At 49.3% G+C, this 21471-nt stretch overlaps 1 protein-coding gene across 1 annotated transcript; it reads left to right on the plus strand.

The window, feature by feature from the left end:
* Positions 1–10909: 10909 nt before the first annotated feature.
* CHCT1 (CHD1 helical C-terminal domain containing 1) lies at positions 10910–19498 on the plus strand (the record flags this gene model as incomplete). The annotated part of the gene is made up of 6 exons (XM_080714029.1): positions 10910–10960; positions 12940–13041; positions 13246–13421; positions 14426–14525; positions 17084–17249; positions 19413–19498. 6 exons carry the CDS (start codon positions 10910–10912, stop codon positions 19496–19498), a joined length of 681 nt encoding a protein of 226 aa, XP_080570155.1.
* Positions 19499–21471: the final 1973 nt, after the last annotated feature.

The following is a 21471-nucleotide window of genomic DNA, read 5'->3' on the forward strand; positions in this document are numbered from 1 at the left end:
GGCCGAGCAATCTGACAGGCCCACAGACACTGCATATCATGAGACTGTTTACAAACACGCCCTGAAGTCCTGACGGTGCCTTTCAGCCCTGTTATTTTGATACCTTGACAAGATATTTTTAGACCACATGAAGCCCAAATTAAAACCCTGTTACACAGGAGGGGAAAAAGAGTGAAATTAAATCAGGTTTCCATGAACTGAAAAGCTACAGTCAATACAAGAGCAAAAAGAAAAAATACCTGACATTTTTTGAGCACTGTTCCAAGAGCAGCAGGTGATGAGAGGTGCCGGTGGCCCGTGCGCTGGTTCGGGTCCAGCACAGGGTGAGAAGGCCTGGGAGTCAGTCTTCCCGCCCTCAGCCCCAGAGCTGGCCGACCGCCTGGAGGTGAGGTGCGCTTTGGCTTTGCGGCGTGCGCATGCGCTCTGGCCTCCTGTTGGGTCCCCAGTTCTTTGGGTTGGGCCTGGTGTTGGTAAATACCGGGACAAGGCTTGCACAGATCAACAGCAGGAACAGATATATTTGGAGATAAATCTGGGAGGAGGCACCTGATCAGGAGAGAGAGCCCATGATAGTCATGGGCCCCTGTCTTACAGACTAGGGGCTTTTTGTGGGGCATGAGGAGGGAGGGATAGTCACACAGTCGCGGCTTTTCCCCATTGGTGGTCTTGAAAGGAGCAGGACAGGTAGGTTTATGGGCTGGGGGCAGGAGGATGGTTAGGGTCACTTTCCTGCCACTGCTGGAGTTCTTTGTTCTCTCAGTCCTCCGGCCAGGCCTCTCAGCCAGAGCTCACAGTGCCTACACCTGGGATACCCTTAAGTGAGGTTTTAGACTTTCTTGCTTTCTTCCTCTGGCCATTTTCTTCCAAGACTAGCCCTGCTAGGTGTGGTGGCCCACACCTGTCATCCCAGTGCTTGGGAGGCCGAGACAAGGGGATTACAGTTTAATGGCAGGCCTCACTCAGAGCCAGGCGAGGTGACACATGCCTGTAATCCAAGTCCTTGGAAGGCTGAGTCAGGAGGATCACAGGTTCGAGGACAGCACAGAAATTGAAGAGGCTCTCATCATCTTGGTGAGTCCCTATTTCAGAATGAAAATAAAAAGGCCTAGGGAAGCCTGGCGTGGTGGCCCACACTTGTAATCCCAGCATTCAGGAGGCCAAGACTGGAGGATCGTGGTTTGCGGACAGCCTCAGCTACTTAGTGAGGCCCTCTGCAACTCAGTGAGACCTTGTTTTAAGAAAACGAATATAAAATAGGGCAGGGGGTATAGGTCAGAGGTAGAATGCCCCTGGGTTCCATCTTCAGTATCGCAAAAAAAAGGGGGGGCTGGGGAGCCGGACATAGTGGCAAATGCTTGTAATCCCAGAATTCGGGAGGCTGAGACAGGAGGGTCTGAATTCACAGCCAGTCTCAGCTACTTAGTGAAGCCCTCCGCAACTAAAAAATTGGGCTGGAAGAAGGGCGTGGTGGTGCATGCTTTTAATCGCAGGATTTGGGAGGATGAGACTGGAGGATCACGGTTCGCGGACAGCCTCAGCTACTTAGTGAGGTCCCTTGCAACTCAGTGAGACCCTGTTTCAAAATAAAGAATAAAAAATTGGGCAGGGGGTGTAGCTCGGAGGTCAAATGCCTCTGGGTTCCATCCCCAGACCCGCACACACACAAAAAAATTGGGCTGGGAGTATAGCTCATGGGTAGAATGGCTCTGGGTTCAATCCCCAGCACAATAAATAAATAAATAAATAAATAAATATAATAAAAAATAGGGCTGGGGTGTAGTTGAAGGTAGAATGCCCCTGGTTCAACCCTCAGTTCTGAAAAAAAAAAAAAATAGGGCTGAGGGTGTAGCTCAGAGGTAGAACACCCCTGGGTTCAATCCCAGTACAAAAAAAAAAAAGACTACCCTATTCCTGGTCTGTCTCAGTGTCTCTATTTGAGGACTTTCATGACTCAGATTTAAAAGCCCTCTAACCGCAAAAGCCCTTAGATTAGACCTGTTAGATCACTGGCTCCTAACATCTCTGGGGCTCAGATCTCCCTGATGAGTCCTTGTATACAATTTGCTGGATAGAGTTTCAAAGGTCTGCTGACTCCCTCGAGCCCAGAAGCAGATCCCAAGGAGACTGCAGGACGTGGTGATTCAGACCCTAGTGACCGGAGGGTTCAACTGGACAAGGGAAGAATTTGCATTAAGATAAGAGACCCCCTCGGGCAACTCTGAAATACCCTTGAGCTGGGCCCGGTAGCCCGCGTTTGTAATCCCAGTACTTGAGACTGAAACAGGAGGATTGCAAGTTTGAGGCTTGCAGTTTAGTGAACTCTGTTTCAAAATAAAAAAATAGAGGTGGGGAGGATGGCGCATACCTGTAATCCCAGTACTTGGGAGACTGAGACAAGGAGGATCACAAGTTCGAGGACAGCCTCAGCAAGTAGTGAGACTCTCGTTAACCTAGTAAGGCGCTGTTTCCAAATTAAAACAAACAAACAAACAAACAGGGCAGGAGGTGTAGCTCAGAGGTAGAATGCCCCTGGGCTCAACCTCTGTACCTTACAGTCACCACACCCAGCCTCAGCCCTAGCTACTTAGAGAGGCCCTCCACAACTTAGATCTTGTTTTCAAATAAAATAAGCCTGAGGGTGTAGGTAAGAGGCTGAATAGTCCTGGATTCAATCCCCAGTACCATTTAAAAAAAAAAAGAAAGAAAAAGAAAGGAAAGAAAAAAAAGACTGAGACTGGTGGTGCATGCTAAGGACCCTGTCAAGACTTTGTTTCCAAATAAGAAAATAGGGCTGGGGTGTAGGTCAGAGGTAGAATGCCTCCGGGTTCAATCCCTAGCACCACAAAAATAAAATAGAAAACAAATATAAAACAAGGAAAGAAAAGAAGAGAGAAACTGTTTCTGGATCACTGTTTCACCCAGAGTGAGAGCAAGGGGGAGAGGGGAGATTGGCAGATCTTTAAAGCTACCATGGGAGCCCAGTGTGGCGCACGCTTGTGAACCCAGCGCTTGGGAGGCTGAGACAGGAGGCTCGCAGGTTCGCAGCCAGCCTCAGTTACTTAGCGAGGCCCTCTGCAACTTAGTGAGATCCTGTTTCAAAATAAAGAATAAAAGCCGGGCGTGGTGATGCACGCTTGTAATTCCAGTACTGAGGAGGCTGAGACCTGAGGATCGCAGTTCGCAGACAGCCTCAGCTATTCAGTGAGGCCCTCTGCAACTTAGTGAGACCCTGTTTCAAAATAAAGAATAAAAAACAGGGCTGGGGGTGTAGCTTGGAGGTCGAATACCCCTGGGTTCAATTCCCAGTACTGCAAAAAATAGAAGAAAGAAAGAAAGAAAGAAAGAAAGAAAGAAAGAAAGAAAGGAAGAAAGAAGGAAGGAAGGAAAAAAGGAAGGAAGAAGAAAGAAGATAGGGTTAGGGGTGAAGCTTGGAAGTAGAACACCCCAGGTCCAAACACACACACACACACGCACACACACACATGCACACACACGCGCACACACACGCGCACACACGCACACCTACAAGGGGAAGCAGCAGGTGCTGTGTCATTTTCCATTTCCAGTTAGTTCAGAACATACAATGCTTGCATGAGATCTGTCATTGCGCTGGAGGGGTGTGGTGAAGCATGATGATTATAAAACTGTTCTGTGCATCCAGGAGCTTGACAGCTGGGCGTGGAGCCACAGGCCTGTAATCCTAGTACTTTGGATTGCAGGTTTGAAGCTGCCTGAGCATAGTGAGAGTCTCAGTAATTTGGGAAGAGCCTGTTTCAAACTATCTATCTATCTATCTATCTATCTATCGAGAGAAGTGGAGGTGATGGTGCACACCTGTAATCCCAGTGCTTGGGAGGCTGAGACAGGAGGATTGTAGATGTCTGCCAGCTTCAGCAACTGAGTGAGGCTCTCAGCAACTTAGAAAGACCTTGTTTCCAAATAAAAAAATAAAATAGAGGAGGGAGGGAGTAAACTGCCCCTGGCTTCAATCCCCAGTACACATGCACGCACACGCACGCACACACACACACTCTGCAGGATGAAGCAGCATCTCAGTTCTGATAACTCAGTGGAGTGCGTGCCTTGCCTCCACAGCCATTCCAGCGGACCCACTGAGTTTTGAACGGTGTCTTCCAAAGGCGATGCACGTTCGCTCGTCTTAGTTAACGCGTTCGCTCGTCTTAGTTAACGCGTGCTGCGCTACTTATTCCTGGCTGGGACTGCTTCCTGTGACTGATAATAAAATCGTTATGAGAGCCTGGCGGCCCTCTAGACCCTAGGGCTTGGGAGGCGCTGGGCCAGAAAAGGAGGGGTCAAGGGCGCTTCTCCCACCTATTTCTCTCTTCTGGGCTGCAGATATTTTGGGATAAATATTTAGATGATAAATACATACATAGATAGGCAGATGATAGAGCACACTCACAAATTCATATGTATACACAAGTATCCACAGACAATATCCAGATAGCTAGATCTGGATTCAATTCCGTTTCCTGTGTGTGTGTGTGTGTGTGTGTGTGTGTGTGTGTGTGTGTGTACGCGCTACTGGGAATTTGAACCCAGGGGCATTACACCTCCAGCCCTATTTTTTATTCTTTATTTTGAAACAGGATCTCACTAAATTGCAGAGGGCCTCACTCAGTAGCTGAGGCTGTCCGCGAACCATGATCCTCCTGTCTCAGCCTCCCATGTACTGGGATTACAAGTGTGCGCCGCCACGTCTGGTTCCCGGTTTCCTTTCTTACTATGTTTTCTTCCAGTCTTGGTCCAAATTCAGTTCTACTTATGAGTTGTAGGCTACATTCACTTTTGTATCTTTTTTTTCTTTTTTGTGGTACCGGGAATGGAACCCATCATAGTGACACCCCCAGCCCTACTTTTTATTCTTTATTTTGGAACAGGGTCTCACTGAGTTGCAGAGGGCCTCACTAAGTAGCTGAGGCTGTCCGCCAACCACGATCCTATCCCAGCCTCCTAAATGCTGGGATTACAAGCGTGCGCCACCATGCCCAGCTTTGTGCTCTGTTTTTAAACTTTAATGCTATTTGTAATCCCAGTACTAGGGAGGAGGATCACAGGTTGGAGGACGACAGCCTCAGCAAGTAGTGAGACTCTCATCAACTTAGACCCTGTTTCCAACTAAAAATAAAATAGGCTGGGTGTGTGGCTTGGAGGTAGAATGCCTGGCTGAAACTTTTTTTGTGTGTGTGTGGTACTGGGAGTGGAACCCAGATGCTTTTCTACCTCCGGGCTATAATCCTAGACCTATTTTATAGTTTATTTGGAAACAGGGTCTCGCTAAGTTGCTGAGAGCCTCACTCAGTAACTGAGGCTGGCTTCAAACCTACGCAATCCTCCTGTCTCAGCCTCCCAAGTGCTAGGATTACAAGCATGAGCCACCACACCCGGCTGAAACATTTTTTTTTTTATTGTTGGTGTTGTATTGGGTATTGAACCCCTGAAATTCTATCTCCCAGGTATAGCCCCAACCTTCCCCCTCCCATGTTTTTTAATTTTTAAAAATTGTGTGTGTGTGTGTGGTACTGGGGATGGAACCATGGAACCCAGGGGCATTCTACCTCTAAGCTATACCCCCAGCCCAACTTTTTTTGTGTGTGTGTGGGTTTAGGGATGGAACTCAGGGGCATTTGACCTCCAAGCTACACCCTCTGCCCTATTTTTTTTTTATTGTTTTTTTCTTTTTTTACTCTTTATTTTGAAACAGCGTCTCACAATGTAGCGGAGTACCTCACTAAGTAGCTGAGGCTGTCCGTGAACTGCGATCCCCTGGTCTCAGCCTCCCGAATGTTGGTGTGCCACCAAGCCCAGCTCCAACTTTTTTATTCTTTATTTTGAAACATAGTCTCACTGAGTTGTAAAGTAGCTGAGGCTATCTGGGATCCTACTGTCTCAGCCTCCCAAATGCTGGAATTATAAGCGTGCACCACCACGCCTGGCTTTTTTTGTGTTTTTTTGTTTTGTTTTGTTTTTTTGTCGGGTCTGGGATGGAAACCAGGGGCATTTGACCTCCAAGCTACACCCCATGCCTTATTTTTTATTCTTTTGTTTTGAAACAGGGTCTCACTAAGTTGCCGAGGGCCTCATTAAGTAGCGGAGGCTGTCTGCGAACTGTGATCATCCTATCTCAGCCTCCCAAATGCTGGGATTACAAGCATGCGCCACCACAACGGGCTTCCCCTGTTTTTTTAAACAAGTTCTCAGTCTGGTGTGGTGATACACACTTGTAATTCCAGTACTTGGGAGTCTGAGACAGAAGGATCGAAGGTTCAAAGACAGCCTCAGCAAGTCATGAGACTCGCATCAACCTAGCAAGAAAGTTTCTAAATAAAAAGTAAACTTAGAGCTAGGAGTATAGGTGAGAGGTAGAATGCCTCTAAATCAACACTCAGTACAAAAAAATAAAGAATGAAAGCTGAGTGTGGCGGTGCATGCTTGTAATCCCAACATTCAGGAGGCTGAGACCAGAGGTTCGCGGTTCGCAGACATCTCCAGCTACTTAGTGAGGCACTCTGCAAACTTAGTGAGACCATATTTCAAAATAAATAATAAAAGAATAGGGCAGGGGGTGTAGCTCGGAAGTCAAATGCCCCTGGGTTCCACCCCCAAACCCACAAAAAAAAAAAAAAAGAAAAAAAGAAAGAAAAAGAAAAAGAAAAAACGAAAGTCTCAGTAAGTTGCTGAGGCCCTCCCTAAACTGCTGAGGCTGGCCTCAGATTTACAATTCTCCTGTCTCAGCATCTCAAATACTGGAATTACAGGACTATACTGCTAAGCTGGTTGCATTTAACTTTTTTTGGGAGGGTACTGAAGGTTGAACCCAGAGGATTTTATCTCCCAGCTACACCTCCAGCTCTATTTTTCTTCTTCTTCTTCTTCTTCTTCTTCTTCTTCTTCTTCTTCTTCTTATTATTATTATTATTATTATTATTATTATTAATGTGTATGGTACTGAAGATGGAATCCAGAGGACTTCTACCTTCGGGCTATACCCCAGACCTCTTTTTTATTTTGAAACAGAGTCTTTGTAGGTTGCTGAGAGCCTCTTTAAGTTACTGAGACTGGTTATGAATCTGTGATACTCCTGTCTCAATCTCCCAAGTACTGGGATTACAGGTGTGTGCCACCACTCCCAGCTGTTTAACGTGTGTGTGTGTGTGTGTGTGTGTGTGTGTGTGTGTGTGTGTGTTTTACTGGAGATGGGACCCAAGGGCCTTCTACCTCCAGGCTACACTCCCAGACCTATTTTTATATTTTTATTTGGAAACAGGGTCACACTAAGGTGCTGAGAGCCTCACTAAGTAGCTAAGGCTGGCTTTGAACCTGCAGGATCCTCCTGTTTCAGCCTCCCAAGTGCTGGGATTACAAGCGTGAGCCACCATGCCTGGCTTTTTTTTGAAACTGGGGATTGAACCTACCTTGAGGTATACTCCGAGTCTTAGTTTTTATTCTTTTTTTTTTTTTTGTAGTGCTGGGGATTGAACCCAGGGGCATTCTACCTCTGAGCTACACCCCTAGCCCGATTTTTCATGAAACAGGGTCTCACTAAGCTGCGGAGTGCCTCACTAAGTATCTAAGGCTGGCCGTGAACCTGGATTCTCCTGTCTTCTGCCTCCTAAGTACTGGGATTACAAGAGTGTGCCACCATGGCCAGCTCTAATTTTAATTCTTTTTTAAAATATATTTTTATTGGTGCATTAAAAAAAAAACTTGTGGGAGCCGGGCATGGTGGTGCACACTTGTAATCCCTGCACTTGGGAGGCGGAGACAGGAGGATCGCCCAGGTTCGAAGCCAGCCTTGCTGGCTTAAGAGACCCTCTTTCTAAATAAAAATATAAAATAGGTCTGGGAGTGTAGCCTGGAGGTAGAAGGTCTTCCAGGAACCCCAGTACCATGTGCAGATATACATGCACACATCACCCAATTAGCCTTTATCCAATCTCCATCCCATTCCCTCTCCCTCCCTCATTCCCATGCTTGGTTTAGTGATTGACTTTGATAAATTTGTTTAAGTACATCATGTGCTTTAAAGAGCTTCCATCTTCCCCCTCCCATCCCCTCAGACAGCTCACCTTAATTGCTCCTCTATAGGGCCCCTTCTTCAACTAGAATTCCTCCTATTACCCATTTCTCCCTAGTTTTCGCATATTAGGGAAAGCATCTGATTTCTTATTTTTTTGTGACATTTCCTTATAGATGCCATAATTCTGTTCTCCTTTATGACTGGGTAAAATTCCACTGTGTACATATCCCATATTTTTGTGATCTGTTGATGGCCATCTTGGCTGGTTCCACAGTTTGGGAGTGATGAATTGTGCATCTATGAGCATAGATACTCGTGCATTGGTTTGGTAGTTTGGTTTTCATTTTTTGGAGTAGATAACCATAGGTGTTATTGCTGGGTCATATGGTAACTTCATTTTCATTCTCCTGAGGATCCTCCATGCTGTTTTTCAAAGTGGTTGCATTAAGTTGCAATCCCACCAATAATGTTTTAGAGTTTCTACTTCTCCACACCCGATCAATGACAGTTTATCTCTTCCTTGGAAGTCCTACTTTTATTTTCCACACTATTTCCCATTTGCTGAAATCATGACAGCCGGAAGGTGAGTGACTTTGACGAGACGATCCACTCCCACCCACTTTTTTAACAGAGGTCACTTGGATCTGGAGATCTGCTGAGAGATGGGGTGAGGCAGCGGCAGCTTCAAGTGCTTCCTGACCGCAGGATCGCAGGGACCTACTGGCCCTTTGCTGTGCAGCAGGCCTGGTCCCAGCCTCACCGCACAGCAGGCCCCTATCCCGGCCTCGCAGGCCCCAGCACCGGCCTCGCTGTGTGGCAGGCTCCGGTCTCCATCATTGTAGGTAGGTTGTCTACAGAGGTTCTCGCTTTTTCTTCCATATATACATATATATTATTTTTAAGTAGGAGAAAACAGTACATATCTTTTACAAAAGCTGGGAGTCTGGATACCTAGTAGCAATGAGTTTTTGTTTCCCCTTCAAAGGTGGAGGTCTCCGGCTTCACCACGGAGAGCAGGATTTGCTGCTCCAAGCCCCATGGCCCCCAGCGCTGTACAGAGGAACGGAGGCCACGAGCGCCTTGTCTTCCTGGACATGCTGGGCTATGTGGGGCTCCCTCTGATGCGCCCCAAACATTTTTCTTACATGGTATGTTGTCCAGAGTTCCTGAGCATGTGGGGGAGGAGCAGTCTACTTTCGGAGAGATTTCTTCAAAAGCTCAACGTGGACTGAATTGGATCTGTCTGCCTCTTCAGAATACTACTGGCCGCCGCTGCCATCTTGGTCTTTCTTCTTCATTATTTTTTAATAAAAGAAAACAGTAAGTGACTTTTGCAGAAGCTGGGAGCCTGAGTTCTTAGTAGCAGTGGATTTTATCTCCCCACCAAGAGCGGAAAGTAGTGGACTGTTCCTGCCACCCATGCTCAGAAATTCTTAACAAGACTACTCTGTAAGAGTAAACAGTTCCCGGGTGAGCCTCTGAGCAGCAGATTCTCTGCTCTCTGTGGGCCTCCGCTCTTCAGTTGACCCGTTAAGTAGCCGAGGCTGTCCAAGTACAGAGTTCAGGTTAAAACGTGTTTCAGAGTTGGGCAGGCCTGTGATCCTAGACCTTGGGAGGCTGAAACAGGAGGATTGCAAGGTTAGAAGCCAGACTCAGCAACTTAGTGAGTCCCTTTTTTTTTTTTTTTTTCTTTTTGTGGTACTAGGGGTGGAACTGAGGGGCTTTTCTACTTCCGGGATATACTCCCAGACCTTTTTTAAACTTTATTTGGAAACAGGGTCTCACTAAGTACCTAAGGCTGGCTTTGAACCTCTGCGATCCTCCTCCTGACTCAGCCTCCCAAGCGCTGGGATTGCAGGCGTGCGCCACCACGCCCGGCAGCCCCAGCGATTTATTTATTTATTTTTTTAATTTTTTGGTGGTACTGGGGAGGCTGAGACAGAAGGATTGCCCCAGAGATTTAGAAGGAAGGGTCATTCAAGTGGCGCTCGAGCCCCGCGTGGTGTCATGCGCCCGAGCGGCCGCTAGGTGGCGGCGGCGGGCCGGGTCGGCCGTCTCCACCGCAAGCCGGGGTCTGAGCCGGTGGCAGAGGCGGGGAGAGGAGGTCAGCGGGGTGAGGACAGGAGGAAGGTCCTGCGAAGGAGCTCGGCGGCGTCCGAGGAAGAAGACGCGGCCGCAGGGAGGTCTGAGCCGGCCCGCGCCCCCGCCGCCGCCCCGCCCTGCGCGTCCCGCCTCCACCTGGCTCCGCCCGCAGGGAGAGTCGAGAGGGAGAGGCGAAGACACTCGGTGGCTGGTGTTTGTACCCCTTCCCTCCTTAAAAACACCACCACCTACCCACCCAACACCCGACACAACCGGCTGATTGACGTCCTGGAGGCCACAGCGGGATAGAGATGTGTTATCTCAGTTGAGGTCCACATTCTCTGCACACCCTCTCCTGTCCTTTGCCCCAGACCTGGAAAGGAATGTCACAAACTCTGGTTCTCGTAGAGGAGAGGTAGGGGTGGCCGCACGGTGTACCAGCAGAGGCGGGAATACTACACACGCAGGAAAACCACTTACCAGGGGTCAGAATCGATGGCCCCTGCCTGTACTCTTGGGAGAAGGGATGCCAGACCCTTCTGGCCAGCTATGAGCTCCTAGAAAATCCAGTCTCCCCAGCACATCCCGCTGGCCCCAGCTCCGTTGGGGGAGGTGGGGGTGGGGTGCCCTCGGGTGGGGGAGGGGTTGGGCTCTGTGTTGGCAGTTACCATGGTTTTGCTCCGAGTTCTGGCGCCAGCCTGAGATGCCCAGGTCACAGAAGCAGTAGGTCCGAAGCCTGAGGGGTCGTGCCGGGGCCGCCCTGGAGCTGGGGCCACTGGGGCGGAGATGGAGGCCTCAGATGGGCCAGGGGGCGCGGGAGACAAGCCGCTGTCCAAGGTGAAGGGAGGCTGGGAGGTCCCTGAGGGGCTGCTTTTGGAAAACAGGTCGGAATTCAAACAAGATGAGGAGGGGGCGGGTAGTGAGTTAGCAAGAAGCCCAAAGAGACGAGGACAGATCCATCCACAGCTGTCTGTCTAAGACAAGTACTCCTGGCGGGAGGGGCCCAGCCTGTTGTTGGAGATGGAGACTGGGGGGTGTGAATGTGCACGTGCGTTGTAGTCTGTGTAGTGTGTGTGTGTGTAGTGTGTGTGTGTGTGTGTGTGTGTGTGTGCGTGTGTGTGTGTGTTCATGCAGTTGATTAGCCAGGGTACCTCTCAGCAGGGTCTAGAGGAGCCTATGCTCTCCCCTCTCGCTCCTCTGGGCCTGGATCTTCATGCCCCCCCTGGACCAGACGGGAATTAATGCTGGCTTTTCTGAGAGGCTTTTGAAGGGTGGAGTGAAAACCCAGTCATGTCAGCTGAATCCTTGCTCTGTCTTCTATTATTATTTCTCAACCCTTTTTTTCTTTTGGCGGTCCCAGGGATGAACGCAGGGGTATTGTACCATTAAGCTACATCCCCAGCGCTTTTTTAAAATTGTCGAGACAGGATCTCACTAAGTTGCTGAGAGCCTCGCTAAGTTGGGGAGGCTGGCCTTGAACTTGCAATCTTTCTGCCTCAGGCTCCAGAGTTGCTGGGATCCCAGGAGTGCGCCACGAGTCATGTGGTTTCCGTTCATCTATTTTCAGCTCTCTTTGCCCCAGTTTAACATCATCATTGCTGGGGATGGAACCCAGGGGCCTTCTTCTACCTCCGGGCTACACTCCCAGACCTATTTTATATTTTTTATTTGGAAACAAGGTCTCTTAAGCCAGTAGAGGTTGGCTTGGAACCTGCGCGATCCTCCTGTCTCAGCCTCCCAAATGCTGGGATTACAAGCATGCACCACCATTCTTGGCCTTTTTCTTTTCTTTTAAACCAAGTGCCCTCCAGGTGCCTGGCCTGTAAAAACAGAACCTGAGATTTGGGCATTTAATAACTGTGTGCTGAGCCGGGGTGTAGTGGTGCATGCTTGTAATCCCAGTACTTGTGAGGCTAAGACAGGATGATCGCGCAGGTTCGAAGCCAACTTCAGCTATTTAGTGAGTCTCTCAGCAATTTAGTGAGACCCTGTTTCCAAATAAAATATAAAAATAGGTCTGGGAGTATTGGCTGGAGGTAGAAAGCCCCTGGGTTCTATCCCCAGTACCACACACAAACGAACAAACAAACAAACAAACCAAAACTGTGTGCTGATTTAAGGAACAGATAAACACCTGTGCATTCCCCCAAGGGCTCACTGAGGCCTGTGGGTACCTCAGTGCTCTCTTCTGTAACCAGGGATACCTAACCTCACAGAATTTCTGGGAAAGTAAAATGAGTTAATGTTTATCAAGAGTTTGACAGAGCTACTTAGTAAAAGATGCTGTGTTTCTCCTGGGCATGGTGGCATCTGTAATCCCAGTGTGGCAGGCTTGTGGCTCACCTCAGCAATTTGTAAGGCCTTCCGCAACTCATTGAGACCCTGTTTAAAAATAAGGTTGGGGGTGTAACTCGGAGGTAGAATACCCCTGGGTTCAATCCCCGTTACTGAAAAAAAAAAAAAAAAAGGACCTGCAGGTTCAAGGCCAGCCTCCGCAAATTAGCAAGGTTCTCCACAACTTAGTGAGAGCCTGTTTTCAACTAAAAAATAAAACAGAGATGAGGTGGTGTAACTCAGAGGTAGATTACTGCTGGGTTAGTCCCCAGTCTCCTGGCCCCACAACAATAATATGCCATGCTTGTTATAAAAGGTAGAATACCCCAGGGTCTTTGTCCAGGAGCCTCACATGGATGCTGGGCAAGAAGTCACAGGGCAATGGAGAAGGGCGGAGGCTGTCACCCAGCTGGCCCTTGCCCAGCACTGCCCTGCGGAGCACTGTCCCCAGCTCCTTAGCTCAGGGCCCTGCCTCCTCCCAGGTGTCAAAAGTGCCCTGCTTAGAGAGGAGCTCCAGCACCAGCCCCGCTGGAGACTCGCTCGTCCGCCACGCCAAGGGCCTGGGCCAGGACACCTTCAAAATTGTGAGTAAGGGTCAGCCCAGCCCCCTGTCCTCCGTCCCCTGTGAGAAACTGGCAGGCCTCAGACCCGCAGCCCATTGCCTTGACTGTCACATTCCCGGGAATGAAGTAGGCATCCGCTGGCGCCCCCGACTGACCACGCAGCCTCCCCGGCCCCACCTGGGGCTGCTCACCTGCTCCTTCCCCCACCCTGCCCACGCCTCTCAGTGTAAAGAATACCTGAGGCCGCTGAAGAAGTTCCTGCGAAAGCTGTCCCTGCCCAAGGACCTTCCGCAGAAGAAGAGACTCAGGTACATGAAGCAGAGCCTGGTGGTCCTCGGGGATCACATCAACACCTTCCTGCAGCATTACTGCCGCGCCTGGGAGACCAAGCACTGGAAGAGGCACGCAGCCCCTCGCTCCTTCCCTAACCCTGTCCTCCGCCTGCTCTAGTCAAGCTCACACCTTAAGCCGGAGGGGGTGGGCTCATGCCTGTAGCCTCTGCAAATTAGTGAGACACGGTCTCAAAATAAAATGATAAAAAGGACTAGAAGCCGGGGGTGGGGGCACACACCTGTAATCCCAGCATTTGGGAGGCTAAGACAGGAAGATCCGGTTCGCGGACAGCCTCAGTTACTTTCTGCAACTCAGTGAGACCCTGTTTCAAAATAAAGAATAAAAAACAGGGCTGGGTGGTGGAGCTCGGAGGTAGAATGGCCTTGGGTTCCATCCCCAGTACTGCCAAAAAAAAAAAAAAAAAAAAAAGGAGACAGGAGGATGGCAGGTTCATGGCCAGCCTCAGCAACTTAGTGAGATCTTGTTTCAATATTAAAAAAAAAAAAAAAACAGACATGGTGATGCACAGTTGTAATCCCAGTACTTGGGAGGCTGAGACAGGAGGATCGCAGATTTGCAGCCAGCCTCAGCCACTTGGTGAGGCCCTTAACAACTTAGTGAGACCCTGTTTCTAAAAAAAAAAAGTGGCTGGAGATGTAGCTCAGAGATAGAATGTCCCTGGGTTCAATACCTAGTAACACACACACACACACACACACACACACACACGCGCGCGTGCACGTTTGTATGTATGTGTGTGTGTGTGCAAAAATCCCTTTTTTATTGCTGAGACTGGCCTCAAACCTGTGATCCTCCTGTCTCAGCCTCCTAAGTATTGGGACTACAGGCATGCACCACCTCTCTAGACAGAGGGGTACAGGGTGTAGAGAGCACACCCTCAGCTGTGCACAGTGTAGCAAAACCTCTCCTGAGAACAGCAGCCCGAGAGAGAACAGGATGGGTGCAGGCTCCCATCTAAGGGCACCACCTCTCGGCCCCTGGCCCCTAACCAAACCAAGCAGGCAGCCTGGTCCACTCCCCAGCTCCTCTCAGCCTGCGTCTCTCCCTGCAGGATGCTCTGGCGATTCGTCTCCCTCTTCTCAGAGCTGGAGGCCAAGCAGCTCCGCCGGCTGTACAAGTACACCAAAACCAACCAGCCGGCCAAGTTCCTGGTGAGGCTCTGCCGCCGGGGTTGGCTGACGGGTCCCTGGGTGACAGGCGAGGCCGGAACTGTGGGAGGGCCAGGCCCCGGGCGCTCCCTCCTCCCCGTCCCCCTGCACTGGGTGTGGGCTGAGGAGGGCAGAGGCTCAGTGCCAAGTCCTCACCTTCTAGGTGCAGCCCGCACCCCAAGGCTCGCCCACCATCTCTAGGAGGGAGCCTGGGGGCAGGCCAGCCCGGGGAAGGCTCTGGGGCCTGTCCACAGAGCCCGGCCTGGCTCTGTCTCAAAACAGTGGTTCTCTAACAATTCTGTTTCAGAACAGGGTTAGCTGCTGCTTCTGCTTTTTTCTTTTCTTTTTTCTTTTCTTTTCTTTTCTTTTCTTTTCTTTTCCTTTCCTTTCCTTTCTCTTTTTTTCAGGTACTGGGGGTGGAACCCAGTGGCATTCTACCTCTGAGCTATACCCCCAGCCCTATTTTTTTTTTTTTAATTTTGAAACAGGGTCTTACTGAGTTGCAAAGGGCCTCACTAAGTAGCTGAGGCTGGCCATGAACCTGGATCCTCCTGTTTTAGCCTCCCAAATGCTAGGATTACAAGCGTGCGCCACCACACTCAGCCAGGGTTAGCTTCCTGAAGGTTTTTGAGAATCCCAAAGGTATTTGTTTATTTGGGTGACAGCTCTTAATATTTACCCATTAGAAATTAAAGCTAGAGTTGGGCATGGTGGTGCATGCTTGTAATCTCAGCATTCGGGAGGCTGAGACCAGAGGACTGTGGTTCGAGGACAGCCTCAACTATTTAGTGAGGCCCTCTGCTACTTAGTGAGACCCTGTTTCAAAATAAAAATACAAAATAGGGCATAGGGTGTAGCTCAGAGGTCGAATGCCCCTGAGTTCCATCCCCAAACCCACAAAAAAAAAAAAAAAAAAAGAAAAGAAAAGAAAAGAAAGAAAAAAGGAAATTAAATCTAGGGGGGCACCAAGCACTGTCTGAATGTATGCCATTTTCAATATGACCCACATAAAAATAAAAAAAATTAAAGCTAAAAGCTGGACACGGTAGTGCACGCTTATAATCCTAGTACTTAGGAGGCCCAGACAGGAAGATTGCAGATTCAAAGCCAACATAGAGATGTTCTCAGCAACCTAAGGAAACTCTGTTTCCAAATAAGAAATAAAATAGAGCTGGAGGTATAGCTCAAAGGTAGATTGCCCCTGGGCTCAATCCCCAGAATCATAAATAAAATAAAATAAAAAATGAACCCAGGCATGGTGGCACATGCTTGTAATCCCAGAACTTGAAAGGCTGAGACAGGAAGGTCACAGGTTCATGGTCAGCCACAGATACTTTAGTGAGGCCCTCTGCAACTTAGTGAGACCCTGTTTCAAAAAAAAAAAAAAAAGATAAAGAAAAAATTTAATTATGTATTGATAAATGTTCGAAAAAAATTTTGTATGGTGCTGGGGATTGAACCCAGGAGCATTCTACCTCTAAGCTACACCCCTAGTCCTATTTTTATTCTTTGTTTGGAAACAGGGTCTCACTAAGTTGCAGAGGGCCTCACTAAGTAGCTGAGGCTAGCACAATCCTCCTGACTCAGCCTCCCAAGCACTGGGATTACAAGCATTCGCCACCACGTTCGACTTAGAAAATTAAAACGAAGGGTCCACTACCTGTTGATATAAATATTTTAATGAGCCAGGTATGGTGGCACACATCTGTAATCCCAGCTACTGAGGAGGCTGAGACAGGAGAATCACAAGTTCAAGGCCAGCATGGGCAATTTAGTAAGATTCTGTCTCAAAATAAAAATAAAAAGGCAGCCAGGTGTGGTGACACACACCAGTACTTGGGAGGCTGAGATAGGCAGATCACAGGTTGGAGGACAGCCTCACCAACTTGGTGAAATCACCCCTGGCCTGGATTTCTGGGTTTCACTGGCCAGACATCTCTAGGCTGAGACTGGAGGATTGTGGTTTGCAGACAGAATCAGCTAATTAGTGAGGCCCTCTGCAACTCAGTGAGACCTGGTTTCAAAATAAAGAATAAAAAATAGGGTTGGGGATATAACTCAGAGGTAGAATGCCCCTGGGTTCCATCCCCAGACACACACACACACACACACACACACACCAAAAACACCAAGCTGGGTGTAGTGGTGCACGCTTGTAATCCTAGTACTTGGGAGGGTGAGACTGTAAAATCACATGTTGGAGGCCAGGTTCAGCAACTTAGCAAGCCCTGTTTTAAAGTAAAAAAATTTTAAAAAAAGGGCTGGGGGTGTAGTTTAGAGGTAGAATGCCCCTGGGTTCAATCTCAAGCACAAGCAGGCAGGCAGGCAGGCAGGCCCGACTGGCAATGTAGCTCAGGGGTAGAATGTCTGCTGAGCCTGTGGAAAGCCCTGTGTTCAAGACCCAGCACAGCAAAAGTTAAGTGGGTAAATAAGCAAAGAATAACCCAAGAAGAGCCAGCCGCAGCGGCCTCAGCATCCCGGGCCCCGTGCTCTCCTGCCCGGGCAGTTTCTCCGGCAGCAGGACCCTCCTCTCACGGCTCTGGACGCTTCGGCCATTGCAGGTGGCGTTCTGCCCCCTGGGCGCGCCGGAGCGGTCCCTGCTGTCCAGCCAGGAGGACAGCCTGCCCAGGCTCTGCAGCGCCTGGGGGCTGCACAGCGACATCAGCGGGATGAAGGAGCGGCTGTCCAGGATGCAGGCCCCCGCGCTGCACCTGCGCGGCAGGAAAGGTACCGCCCTCCCCAGGGAGTCTGGGTGGCCCCGCTGAGCCCCAGCCCCAGGGGCCTCGCCCGCCCTCCACCTCCTCCTCGCATCTGCCTCTCTGCTCCTCTTTCCTTTCCCTTTTCTACCTTCGCTTTTTTATTTTTCGCTCCCCCCTTAGGTATGCGCATTTTGGAATGTTTATTTTTGTGGTACTGGGGATTGAGCCCAAGGGCATTCTCTCCACACTACACCCCCAGCACTATTTTTTATTTTGTGTGTTTGGGTCTGGAGATGGAACCCAGGAGCATTAAACCTCTGAGCTACACCCCCAGCCCTGTTTTTTATTCTTTATTTTGAAACAGGGTCTCACTAAGTTGCAGAGGGCCTAAGTAGCTGAGGCTGTCCGCGAACCGCGATCCTCCTGTCTCAGCCTCCCTAATGCTGGGATTACAAGAGTGCACCACCATCCCCTCTGACTATTTTATTTTTATTTGGAAACAGGGTCTCGTTAGGTTGATGAGAGTCTCACTACTTGCTGAGGCTGTCCTTGAACCTGTGATCAAGGCACTGGGATTATAGGGGTGTGCCACCATGCCGGGCCCTATTTTTAGTTTTGAACAGGATTTTGCTAAGTTTCTGAGGGTCTCCTTAAATTGCTGAGGCTGGCCTAGAACCTTTGATCCTTCTGCCACCACACTCGGCTTGAATCTTGAATTTTTCAGTTGACCCTTAAAGGCCTTTTCCCATGTAACTAGAAGCAGCGTAGACACAGTTTCCAAGCAAATGGTCAAGAGTGTGACCTCCTAGGAAGCGTGGGTGTATACAGCAGCTGGGTGCCCATCATGGGGCGGCGGAGTTCCGGGACAGAGGGAGAGCCTGAGACTGGCTTTAGGGTTAGTTTAAGGGTTAGGGTTGCAATTAGGGTTAGGGTTAGGGTTACTGCCATGGCCTCTGTGCTGACCTCAGCACCTGGCTCTCTGCACAGAGGTGGCGGGGCTAGGGGACAGAGCCTCTTTAATGAGCGGGGTCCCAGCCCAGTGGGAACCGTGAGGACGCCTGCAGTGTACCCAGCCACCTCTCAGGCTCCTGGAAATGGCTGAAGCGCCCTTGGCAGCTACAGCTAGGGAAGTTAAAGGCAAACAAGGTGGCCGAAGGGCCTCCCTGGGGTCGCAAGAGGTTCCTCTGAAGGTTGGCCAGTTAAGGCCAATGTGGGGCAGCATGGAAACCGGCAGCTCCTCCCAGTTCCACGGGCCCAGGGGTGCACAGGAGGGTAATTGAGAGCCAGGCCTGCCTGGGCTCTGTGAGGCCCCGTGCCCTGGGGCTATGGTCTTCATCCAGGAAGGAAGATACTCAATGGCCTCTCTGGGGCTACAGGGCAAAGGGCATGACAACCAGGCCAGGCTGTCCACAGCAGGTAGGTTTGGGCAGGCTTTAAAGAAGGGCATGTTGCCTGGCATAGTGACGCACACCTGTAACCCTAGTGCTCGGGAGGCTGAGATAGAAGGATTGCAGGCTCCAGGCCAGTCTCCACAATTTCAGGAGATTCTCAGCAACATAGTGAGATCCTGTTTCAAAATAAAAAAGCAAAACCGGAGCCGGGCGTGGTGGCGCACACTTGTAATCCCAGCATTTGGGAGGCTGAGACAGGAGGATCACGGTTCCTGGCTAACTTCAGCTACATAGTGAGGTCCTTGGAACTCAGTGAGAGCCTGTTTCAAAATAAAGAATTAATAATTGGGCTTAGCTCAGAGGTAGAATGCCCCAGGCTTCCATCCCCAGTACCGCAAAAAAAAAAAAAAAAAAAAAAAAAAAGAAAAGAAAAAAAGAAAGCCGGGTGTGGTGGCGCACGCTTGTAATCCCAGCATTTGGGAGGCTGAGACAGGAGGATCGTGGTTTGCAGACAGCCTCAGCTACTTAGTGAGGCCTTCTGCAACTCAGTGAAACCCTGTTTCAAACTAAAGAAAAAAAATAGGGCTGGGGGTGTAGCTTGGAAGTAGAATAGAATGCCCCTGGATTTCATCCCCAGTACTGGGGAAAAAAAAGAAGATGAAGAAGAGGAGTCAGGGACATAGTTGACATGGTTGGAAGTAAGATAAATGTTATTTTTTCTCTCTGCCCTCCCCATCTCCTCATCGGTCACAGAGATTCTTTTCCTACGTGTGACATCATCAGGACCTTCTCTCTTTTAGGCTCTTTAAGGAAACTTCCTGAAAAGCCAAAACTCAAGAGGAGGAGGATTAAGGAACCTCCAGGAACCCCTTCGAGCTGCCCCTAAGCCGCCCCCGGCGCAGACCTCAGTGCCTGCTGCGGGCTGCAGGACAGGGCAGGGCCAACGAGGGGAAGAGGAGAATTAAGGAGGCCTCAGCGAGGAATAAGTGGAGTGGGAAATAAACGTTCTTAAGACAGTTCTACGTCCCTTGGCTTCCATCCATCACCTGCTCATTCATTCATTCACTCATTCATTCATTTTACTTTGTTTCATGGTACTAGTGGTTGAACCCAGGGGCATGCTTCTTCTGAGTTATACTCCCAGCCCTTTTTAGTTTTTGTTATGAGACAAGGTCTCACAAGGTTGCTGAGAGTTTCACTATGTTGTAGAGGCCGTCCTCAAGCCTCCAGTCCTCCTGTGTCTGCCTCCCAAGTACTGGGATCACAGGTGCTTGCCACAATACCCAACTATTTTTTTTTTTTTCAAAAAAGCCAGCCAAACGTGGTACTGCATGCCTGTAATCCCAGTACTTGGGAGGCTGAGAAAGGAGAACCCCAAGTTTGAAGCCAGCCTCAGCAATTTAGTGAGACCCTGCTTCAAATATAAATAAATAAATAAAATGGGCCTGGATTGTAGCTCAGAGGTAGAAGAATGCTCTCAGGTTCAGTCTCCAGTGCCAAAAAAAAAAAAAAAAAACAACAAAACACCCCAAACCCAAACAAAAACATACAGCATCGTCAGGTGTGGTGGAACTCATCTGTAATCCCAGCTACTTGGGCGGCTGAGGCAGGAGGGTTAGGTCTGGCCTGTGCAATTTAGTGGGACTGCCTCAAGAAAACCAAAGTAACAACCAGACGTGGTGGTGCACGCTTGTAATCCCAGTACTTGGGAGGCTGAGACAGGAGGATCACAGGTTCGCGGCTCTTTGCAACTCAGTGAGACCATGTTTCAAAAAATAAAGAATAAGCCGGGCGTGCCGGCGCACGCTTGTAATCCCAGCATTCAGGAGGCTGAGACCGGAGGATCATGGTTCGCGGACAGCCTCAGCTACTTAGTGAGGCCCTCTGCACCTCAGTGAGACCCGGTTTCAAAATAAAGAATAAAAATTAGGGCAGGGGGTGTAGCTCGGAGGTAGAAGGGTTCCATCCCCAGTACCGCCAAAAATAAAAATAAAAAATAAAAAAATAAAAAATAATAATAAAAATAGGGCTGGGGGTGTACCTGTGTAAGTAGAATGTCCCCGTTCTGCAAAAATAAATACATTAATATATAAATTTAATAATTTTTTTTTTTGGTGGTACTGGGGGTGGAACCCAGAGGTTTTCTACCTCTGGGCTATACTCCCAGACCTATTTTATACTTTATTTGCAAACAGGGTCTCACTAAGTTGCTGAGAGCCTCACTAAGTAGCTGAGGCTGGCTTTGAACCTGTGCAATCCTCCTGTCTCAGCCTCCCAAGTGCTGGGATTACAAGCGTGCTCCACCACGTCCCGCTAAATTTAATAAATTTAAAATTTTGAGACCGGGTCTCACTAAATCCCAGCTGGCTTTGAACTTGTGATCCTCCTGCTTAGTCCTCCTGCGTGGCTGGGATCACAGGCCTGCATCACGGTACCCAGCCACCCAACAGTTCTGACAAAGCAGGAAGGATTTGGGAGAGAAAGGCAAGCAGGCTCGGGGTGACCATGATGGTTAGGGACTCCTCAATTTTTTTTCACTCCTGAGAAATTTAAGTTCTAAGACCAAATGTTTTTGCAGTACAGGGGATGGAACCCTGAGGCATTCTACCTCTGAGCTACAACCCTAGTGCTATTTTTTATTCTTTATTTTGAAATTGGGTCTCACCGAGTTGCAAAGGGCCTAAGTAGCTGAGGCTGTGTGCGAACCACGATCCTCCTGTCTCAGTTTCCCAAGTAGTGGGATTAAAAGCGTGTGCCAGCAAACCTGGCAAGAACCGGCTGTTTTGAGACCAAAATGGAAAGAGGTGCCCTACGAGCAAGGCATTACTGCCCCCTAGCGGAATCGTGGGGCAGTACAAC

This window comes from Muscardinus avellanarius (genome assembly GCF_963383645.1).
Source record: "Muscardinus avellanarius genome assembly, chromosome: 16".
Classification (NCBI taxonomy): domain Eukaryota; kingdom Metazoa; phylum Chordata; class Mammalia; order Rodentia; family Gliridae; genus Muscardinus; species Muscardinus avellanarius.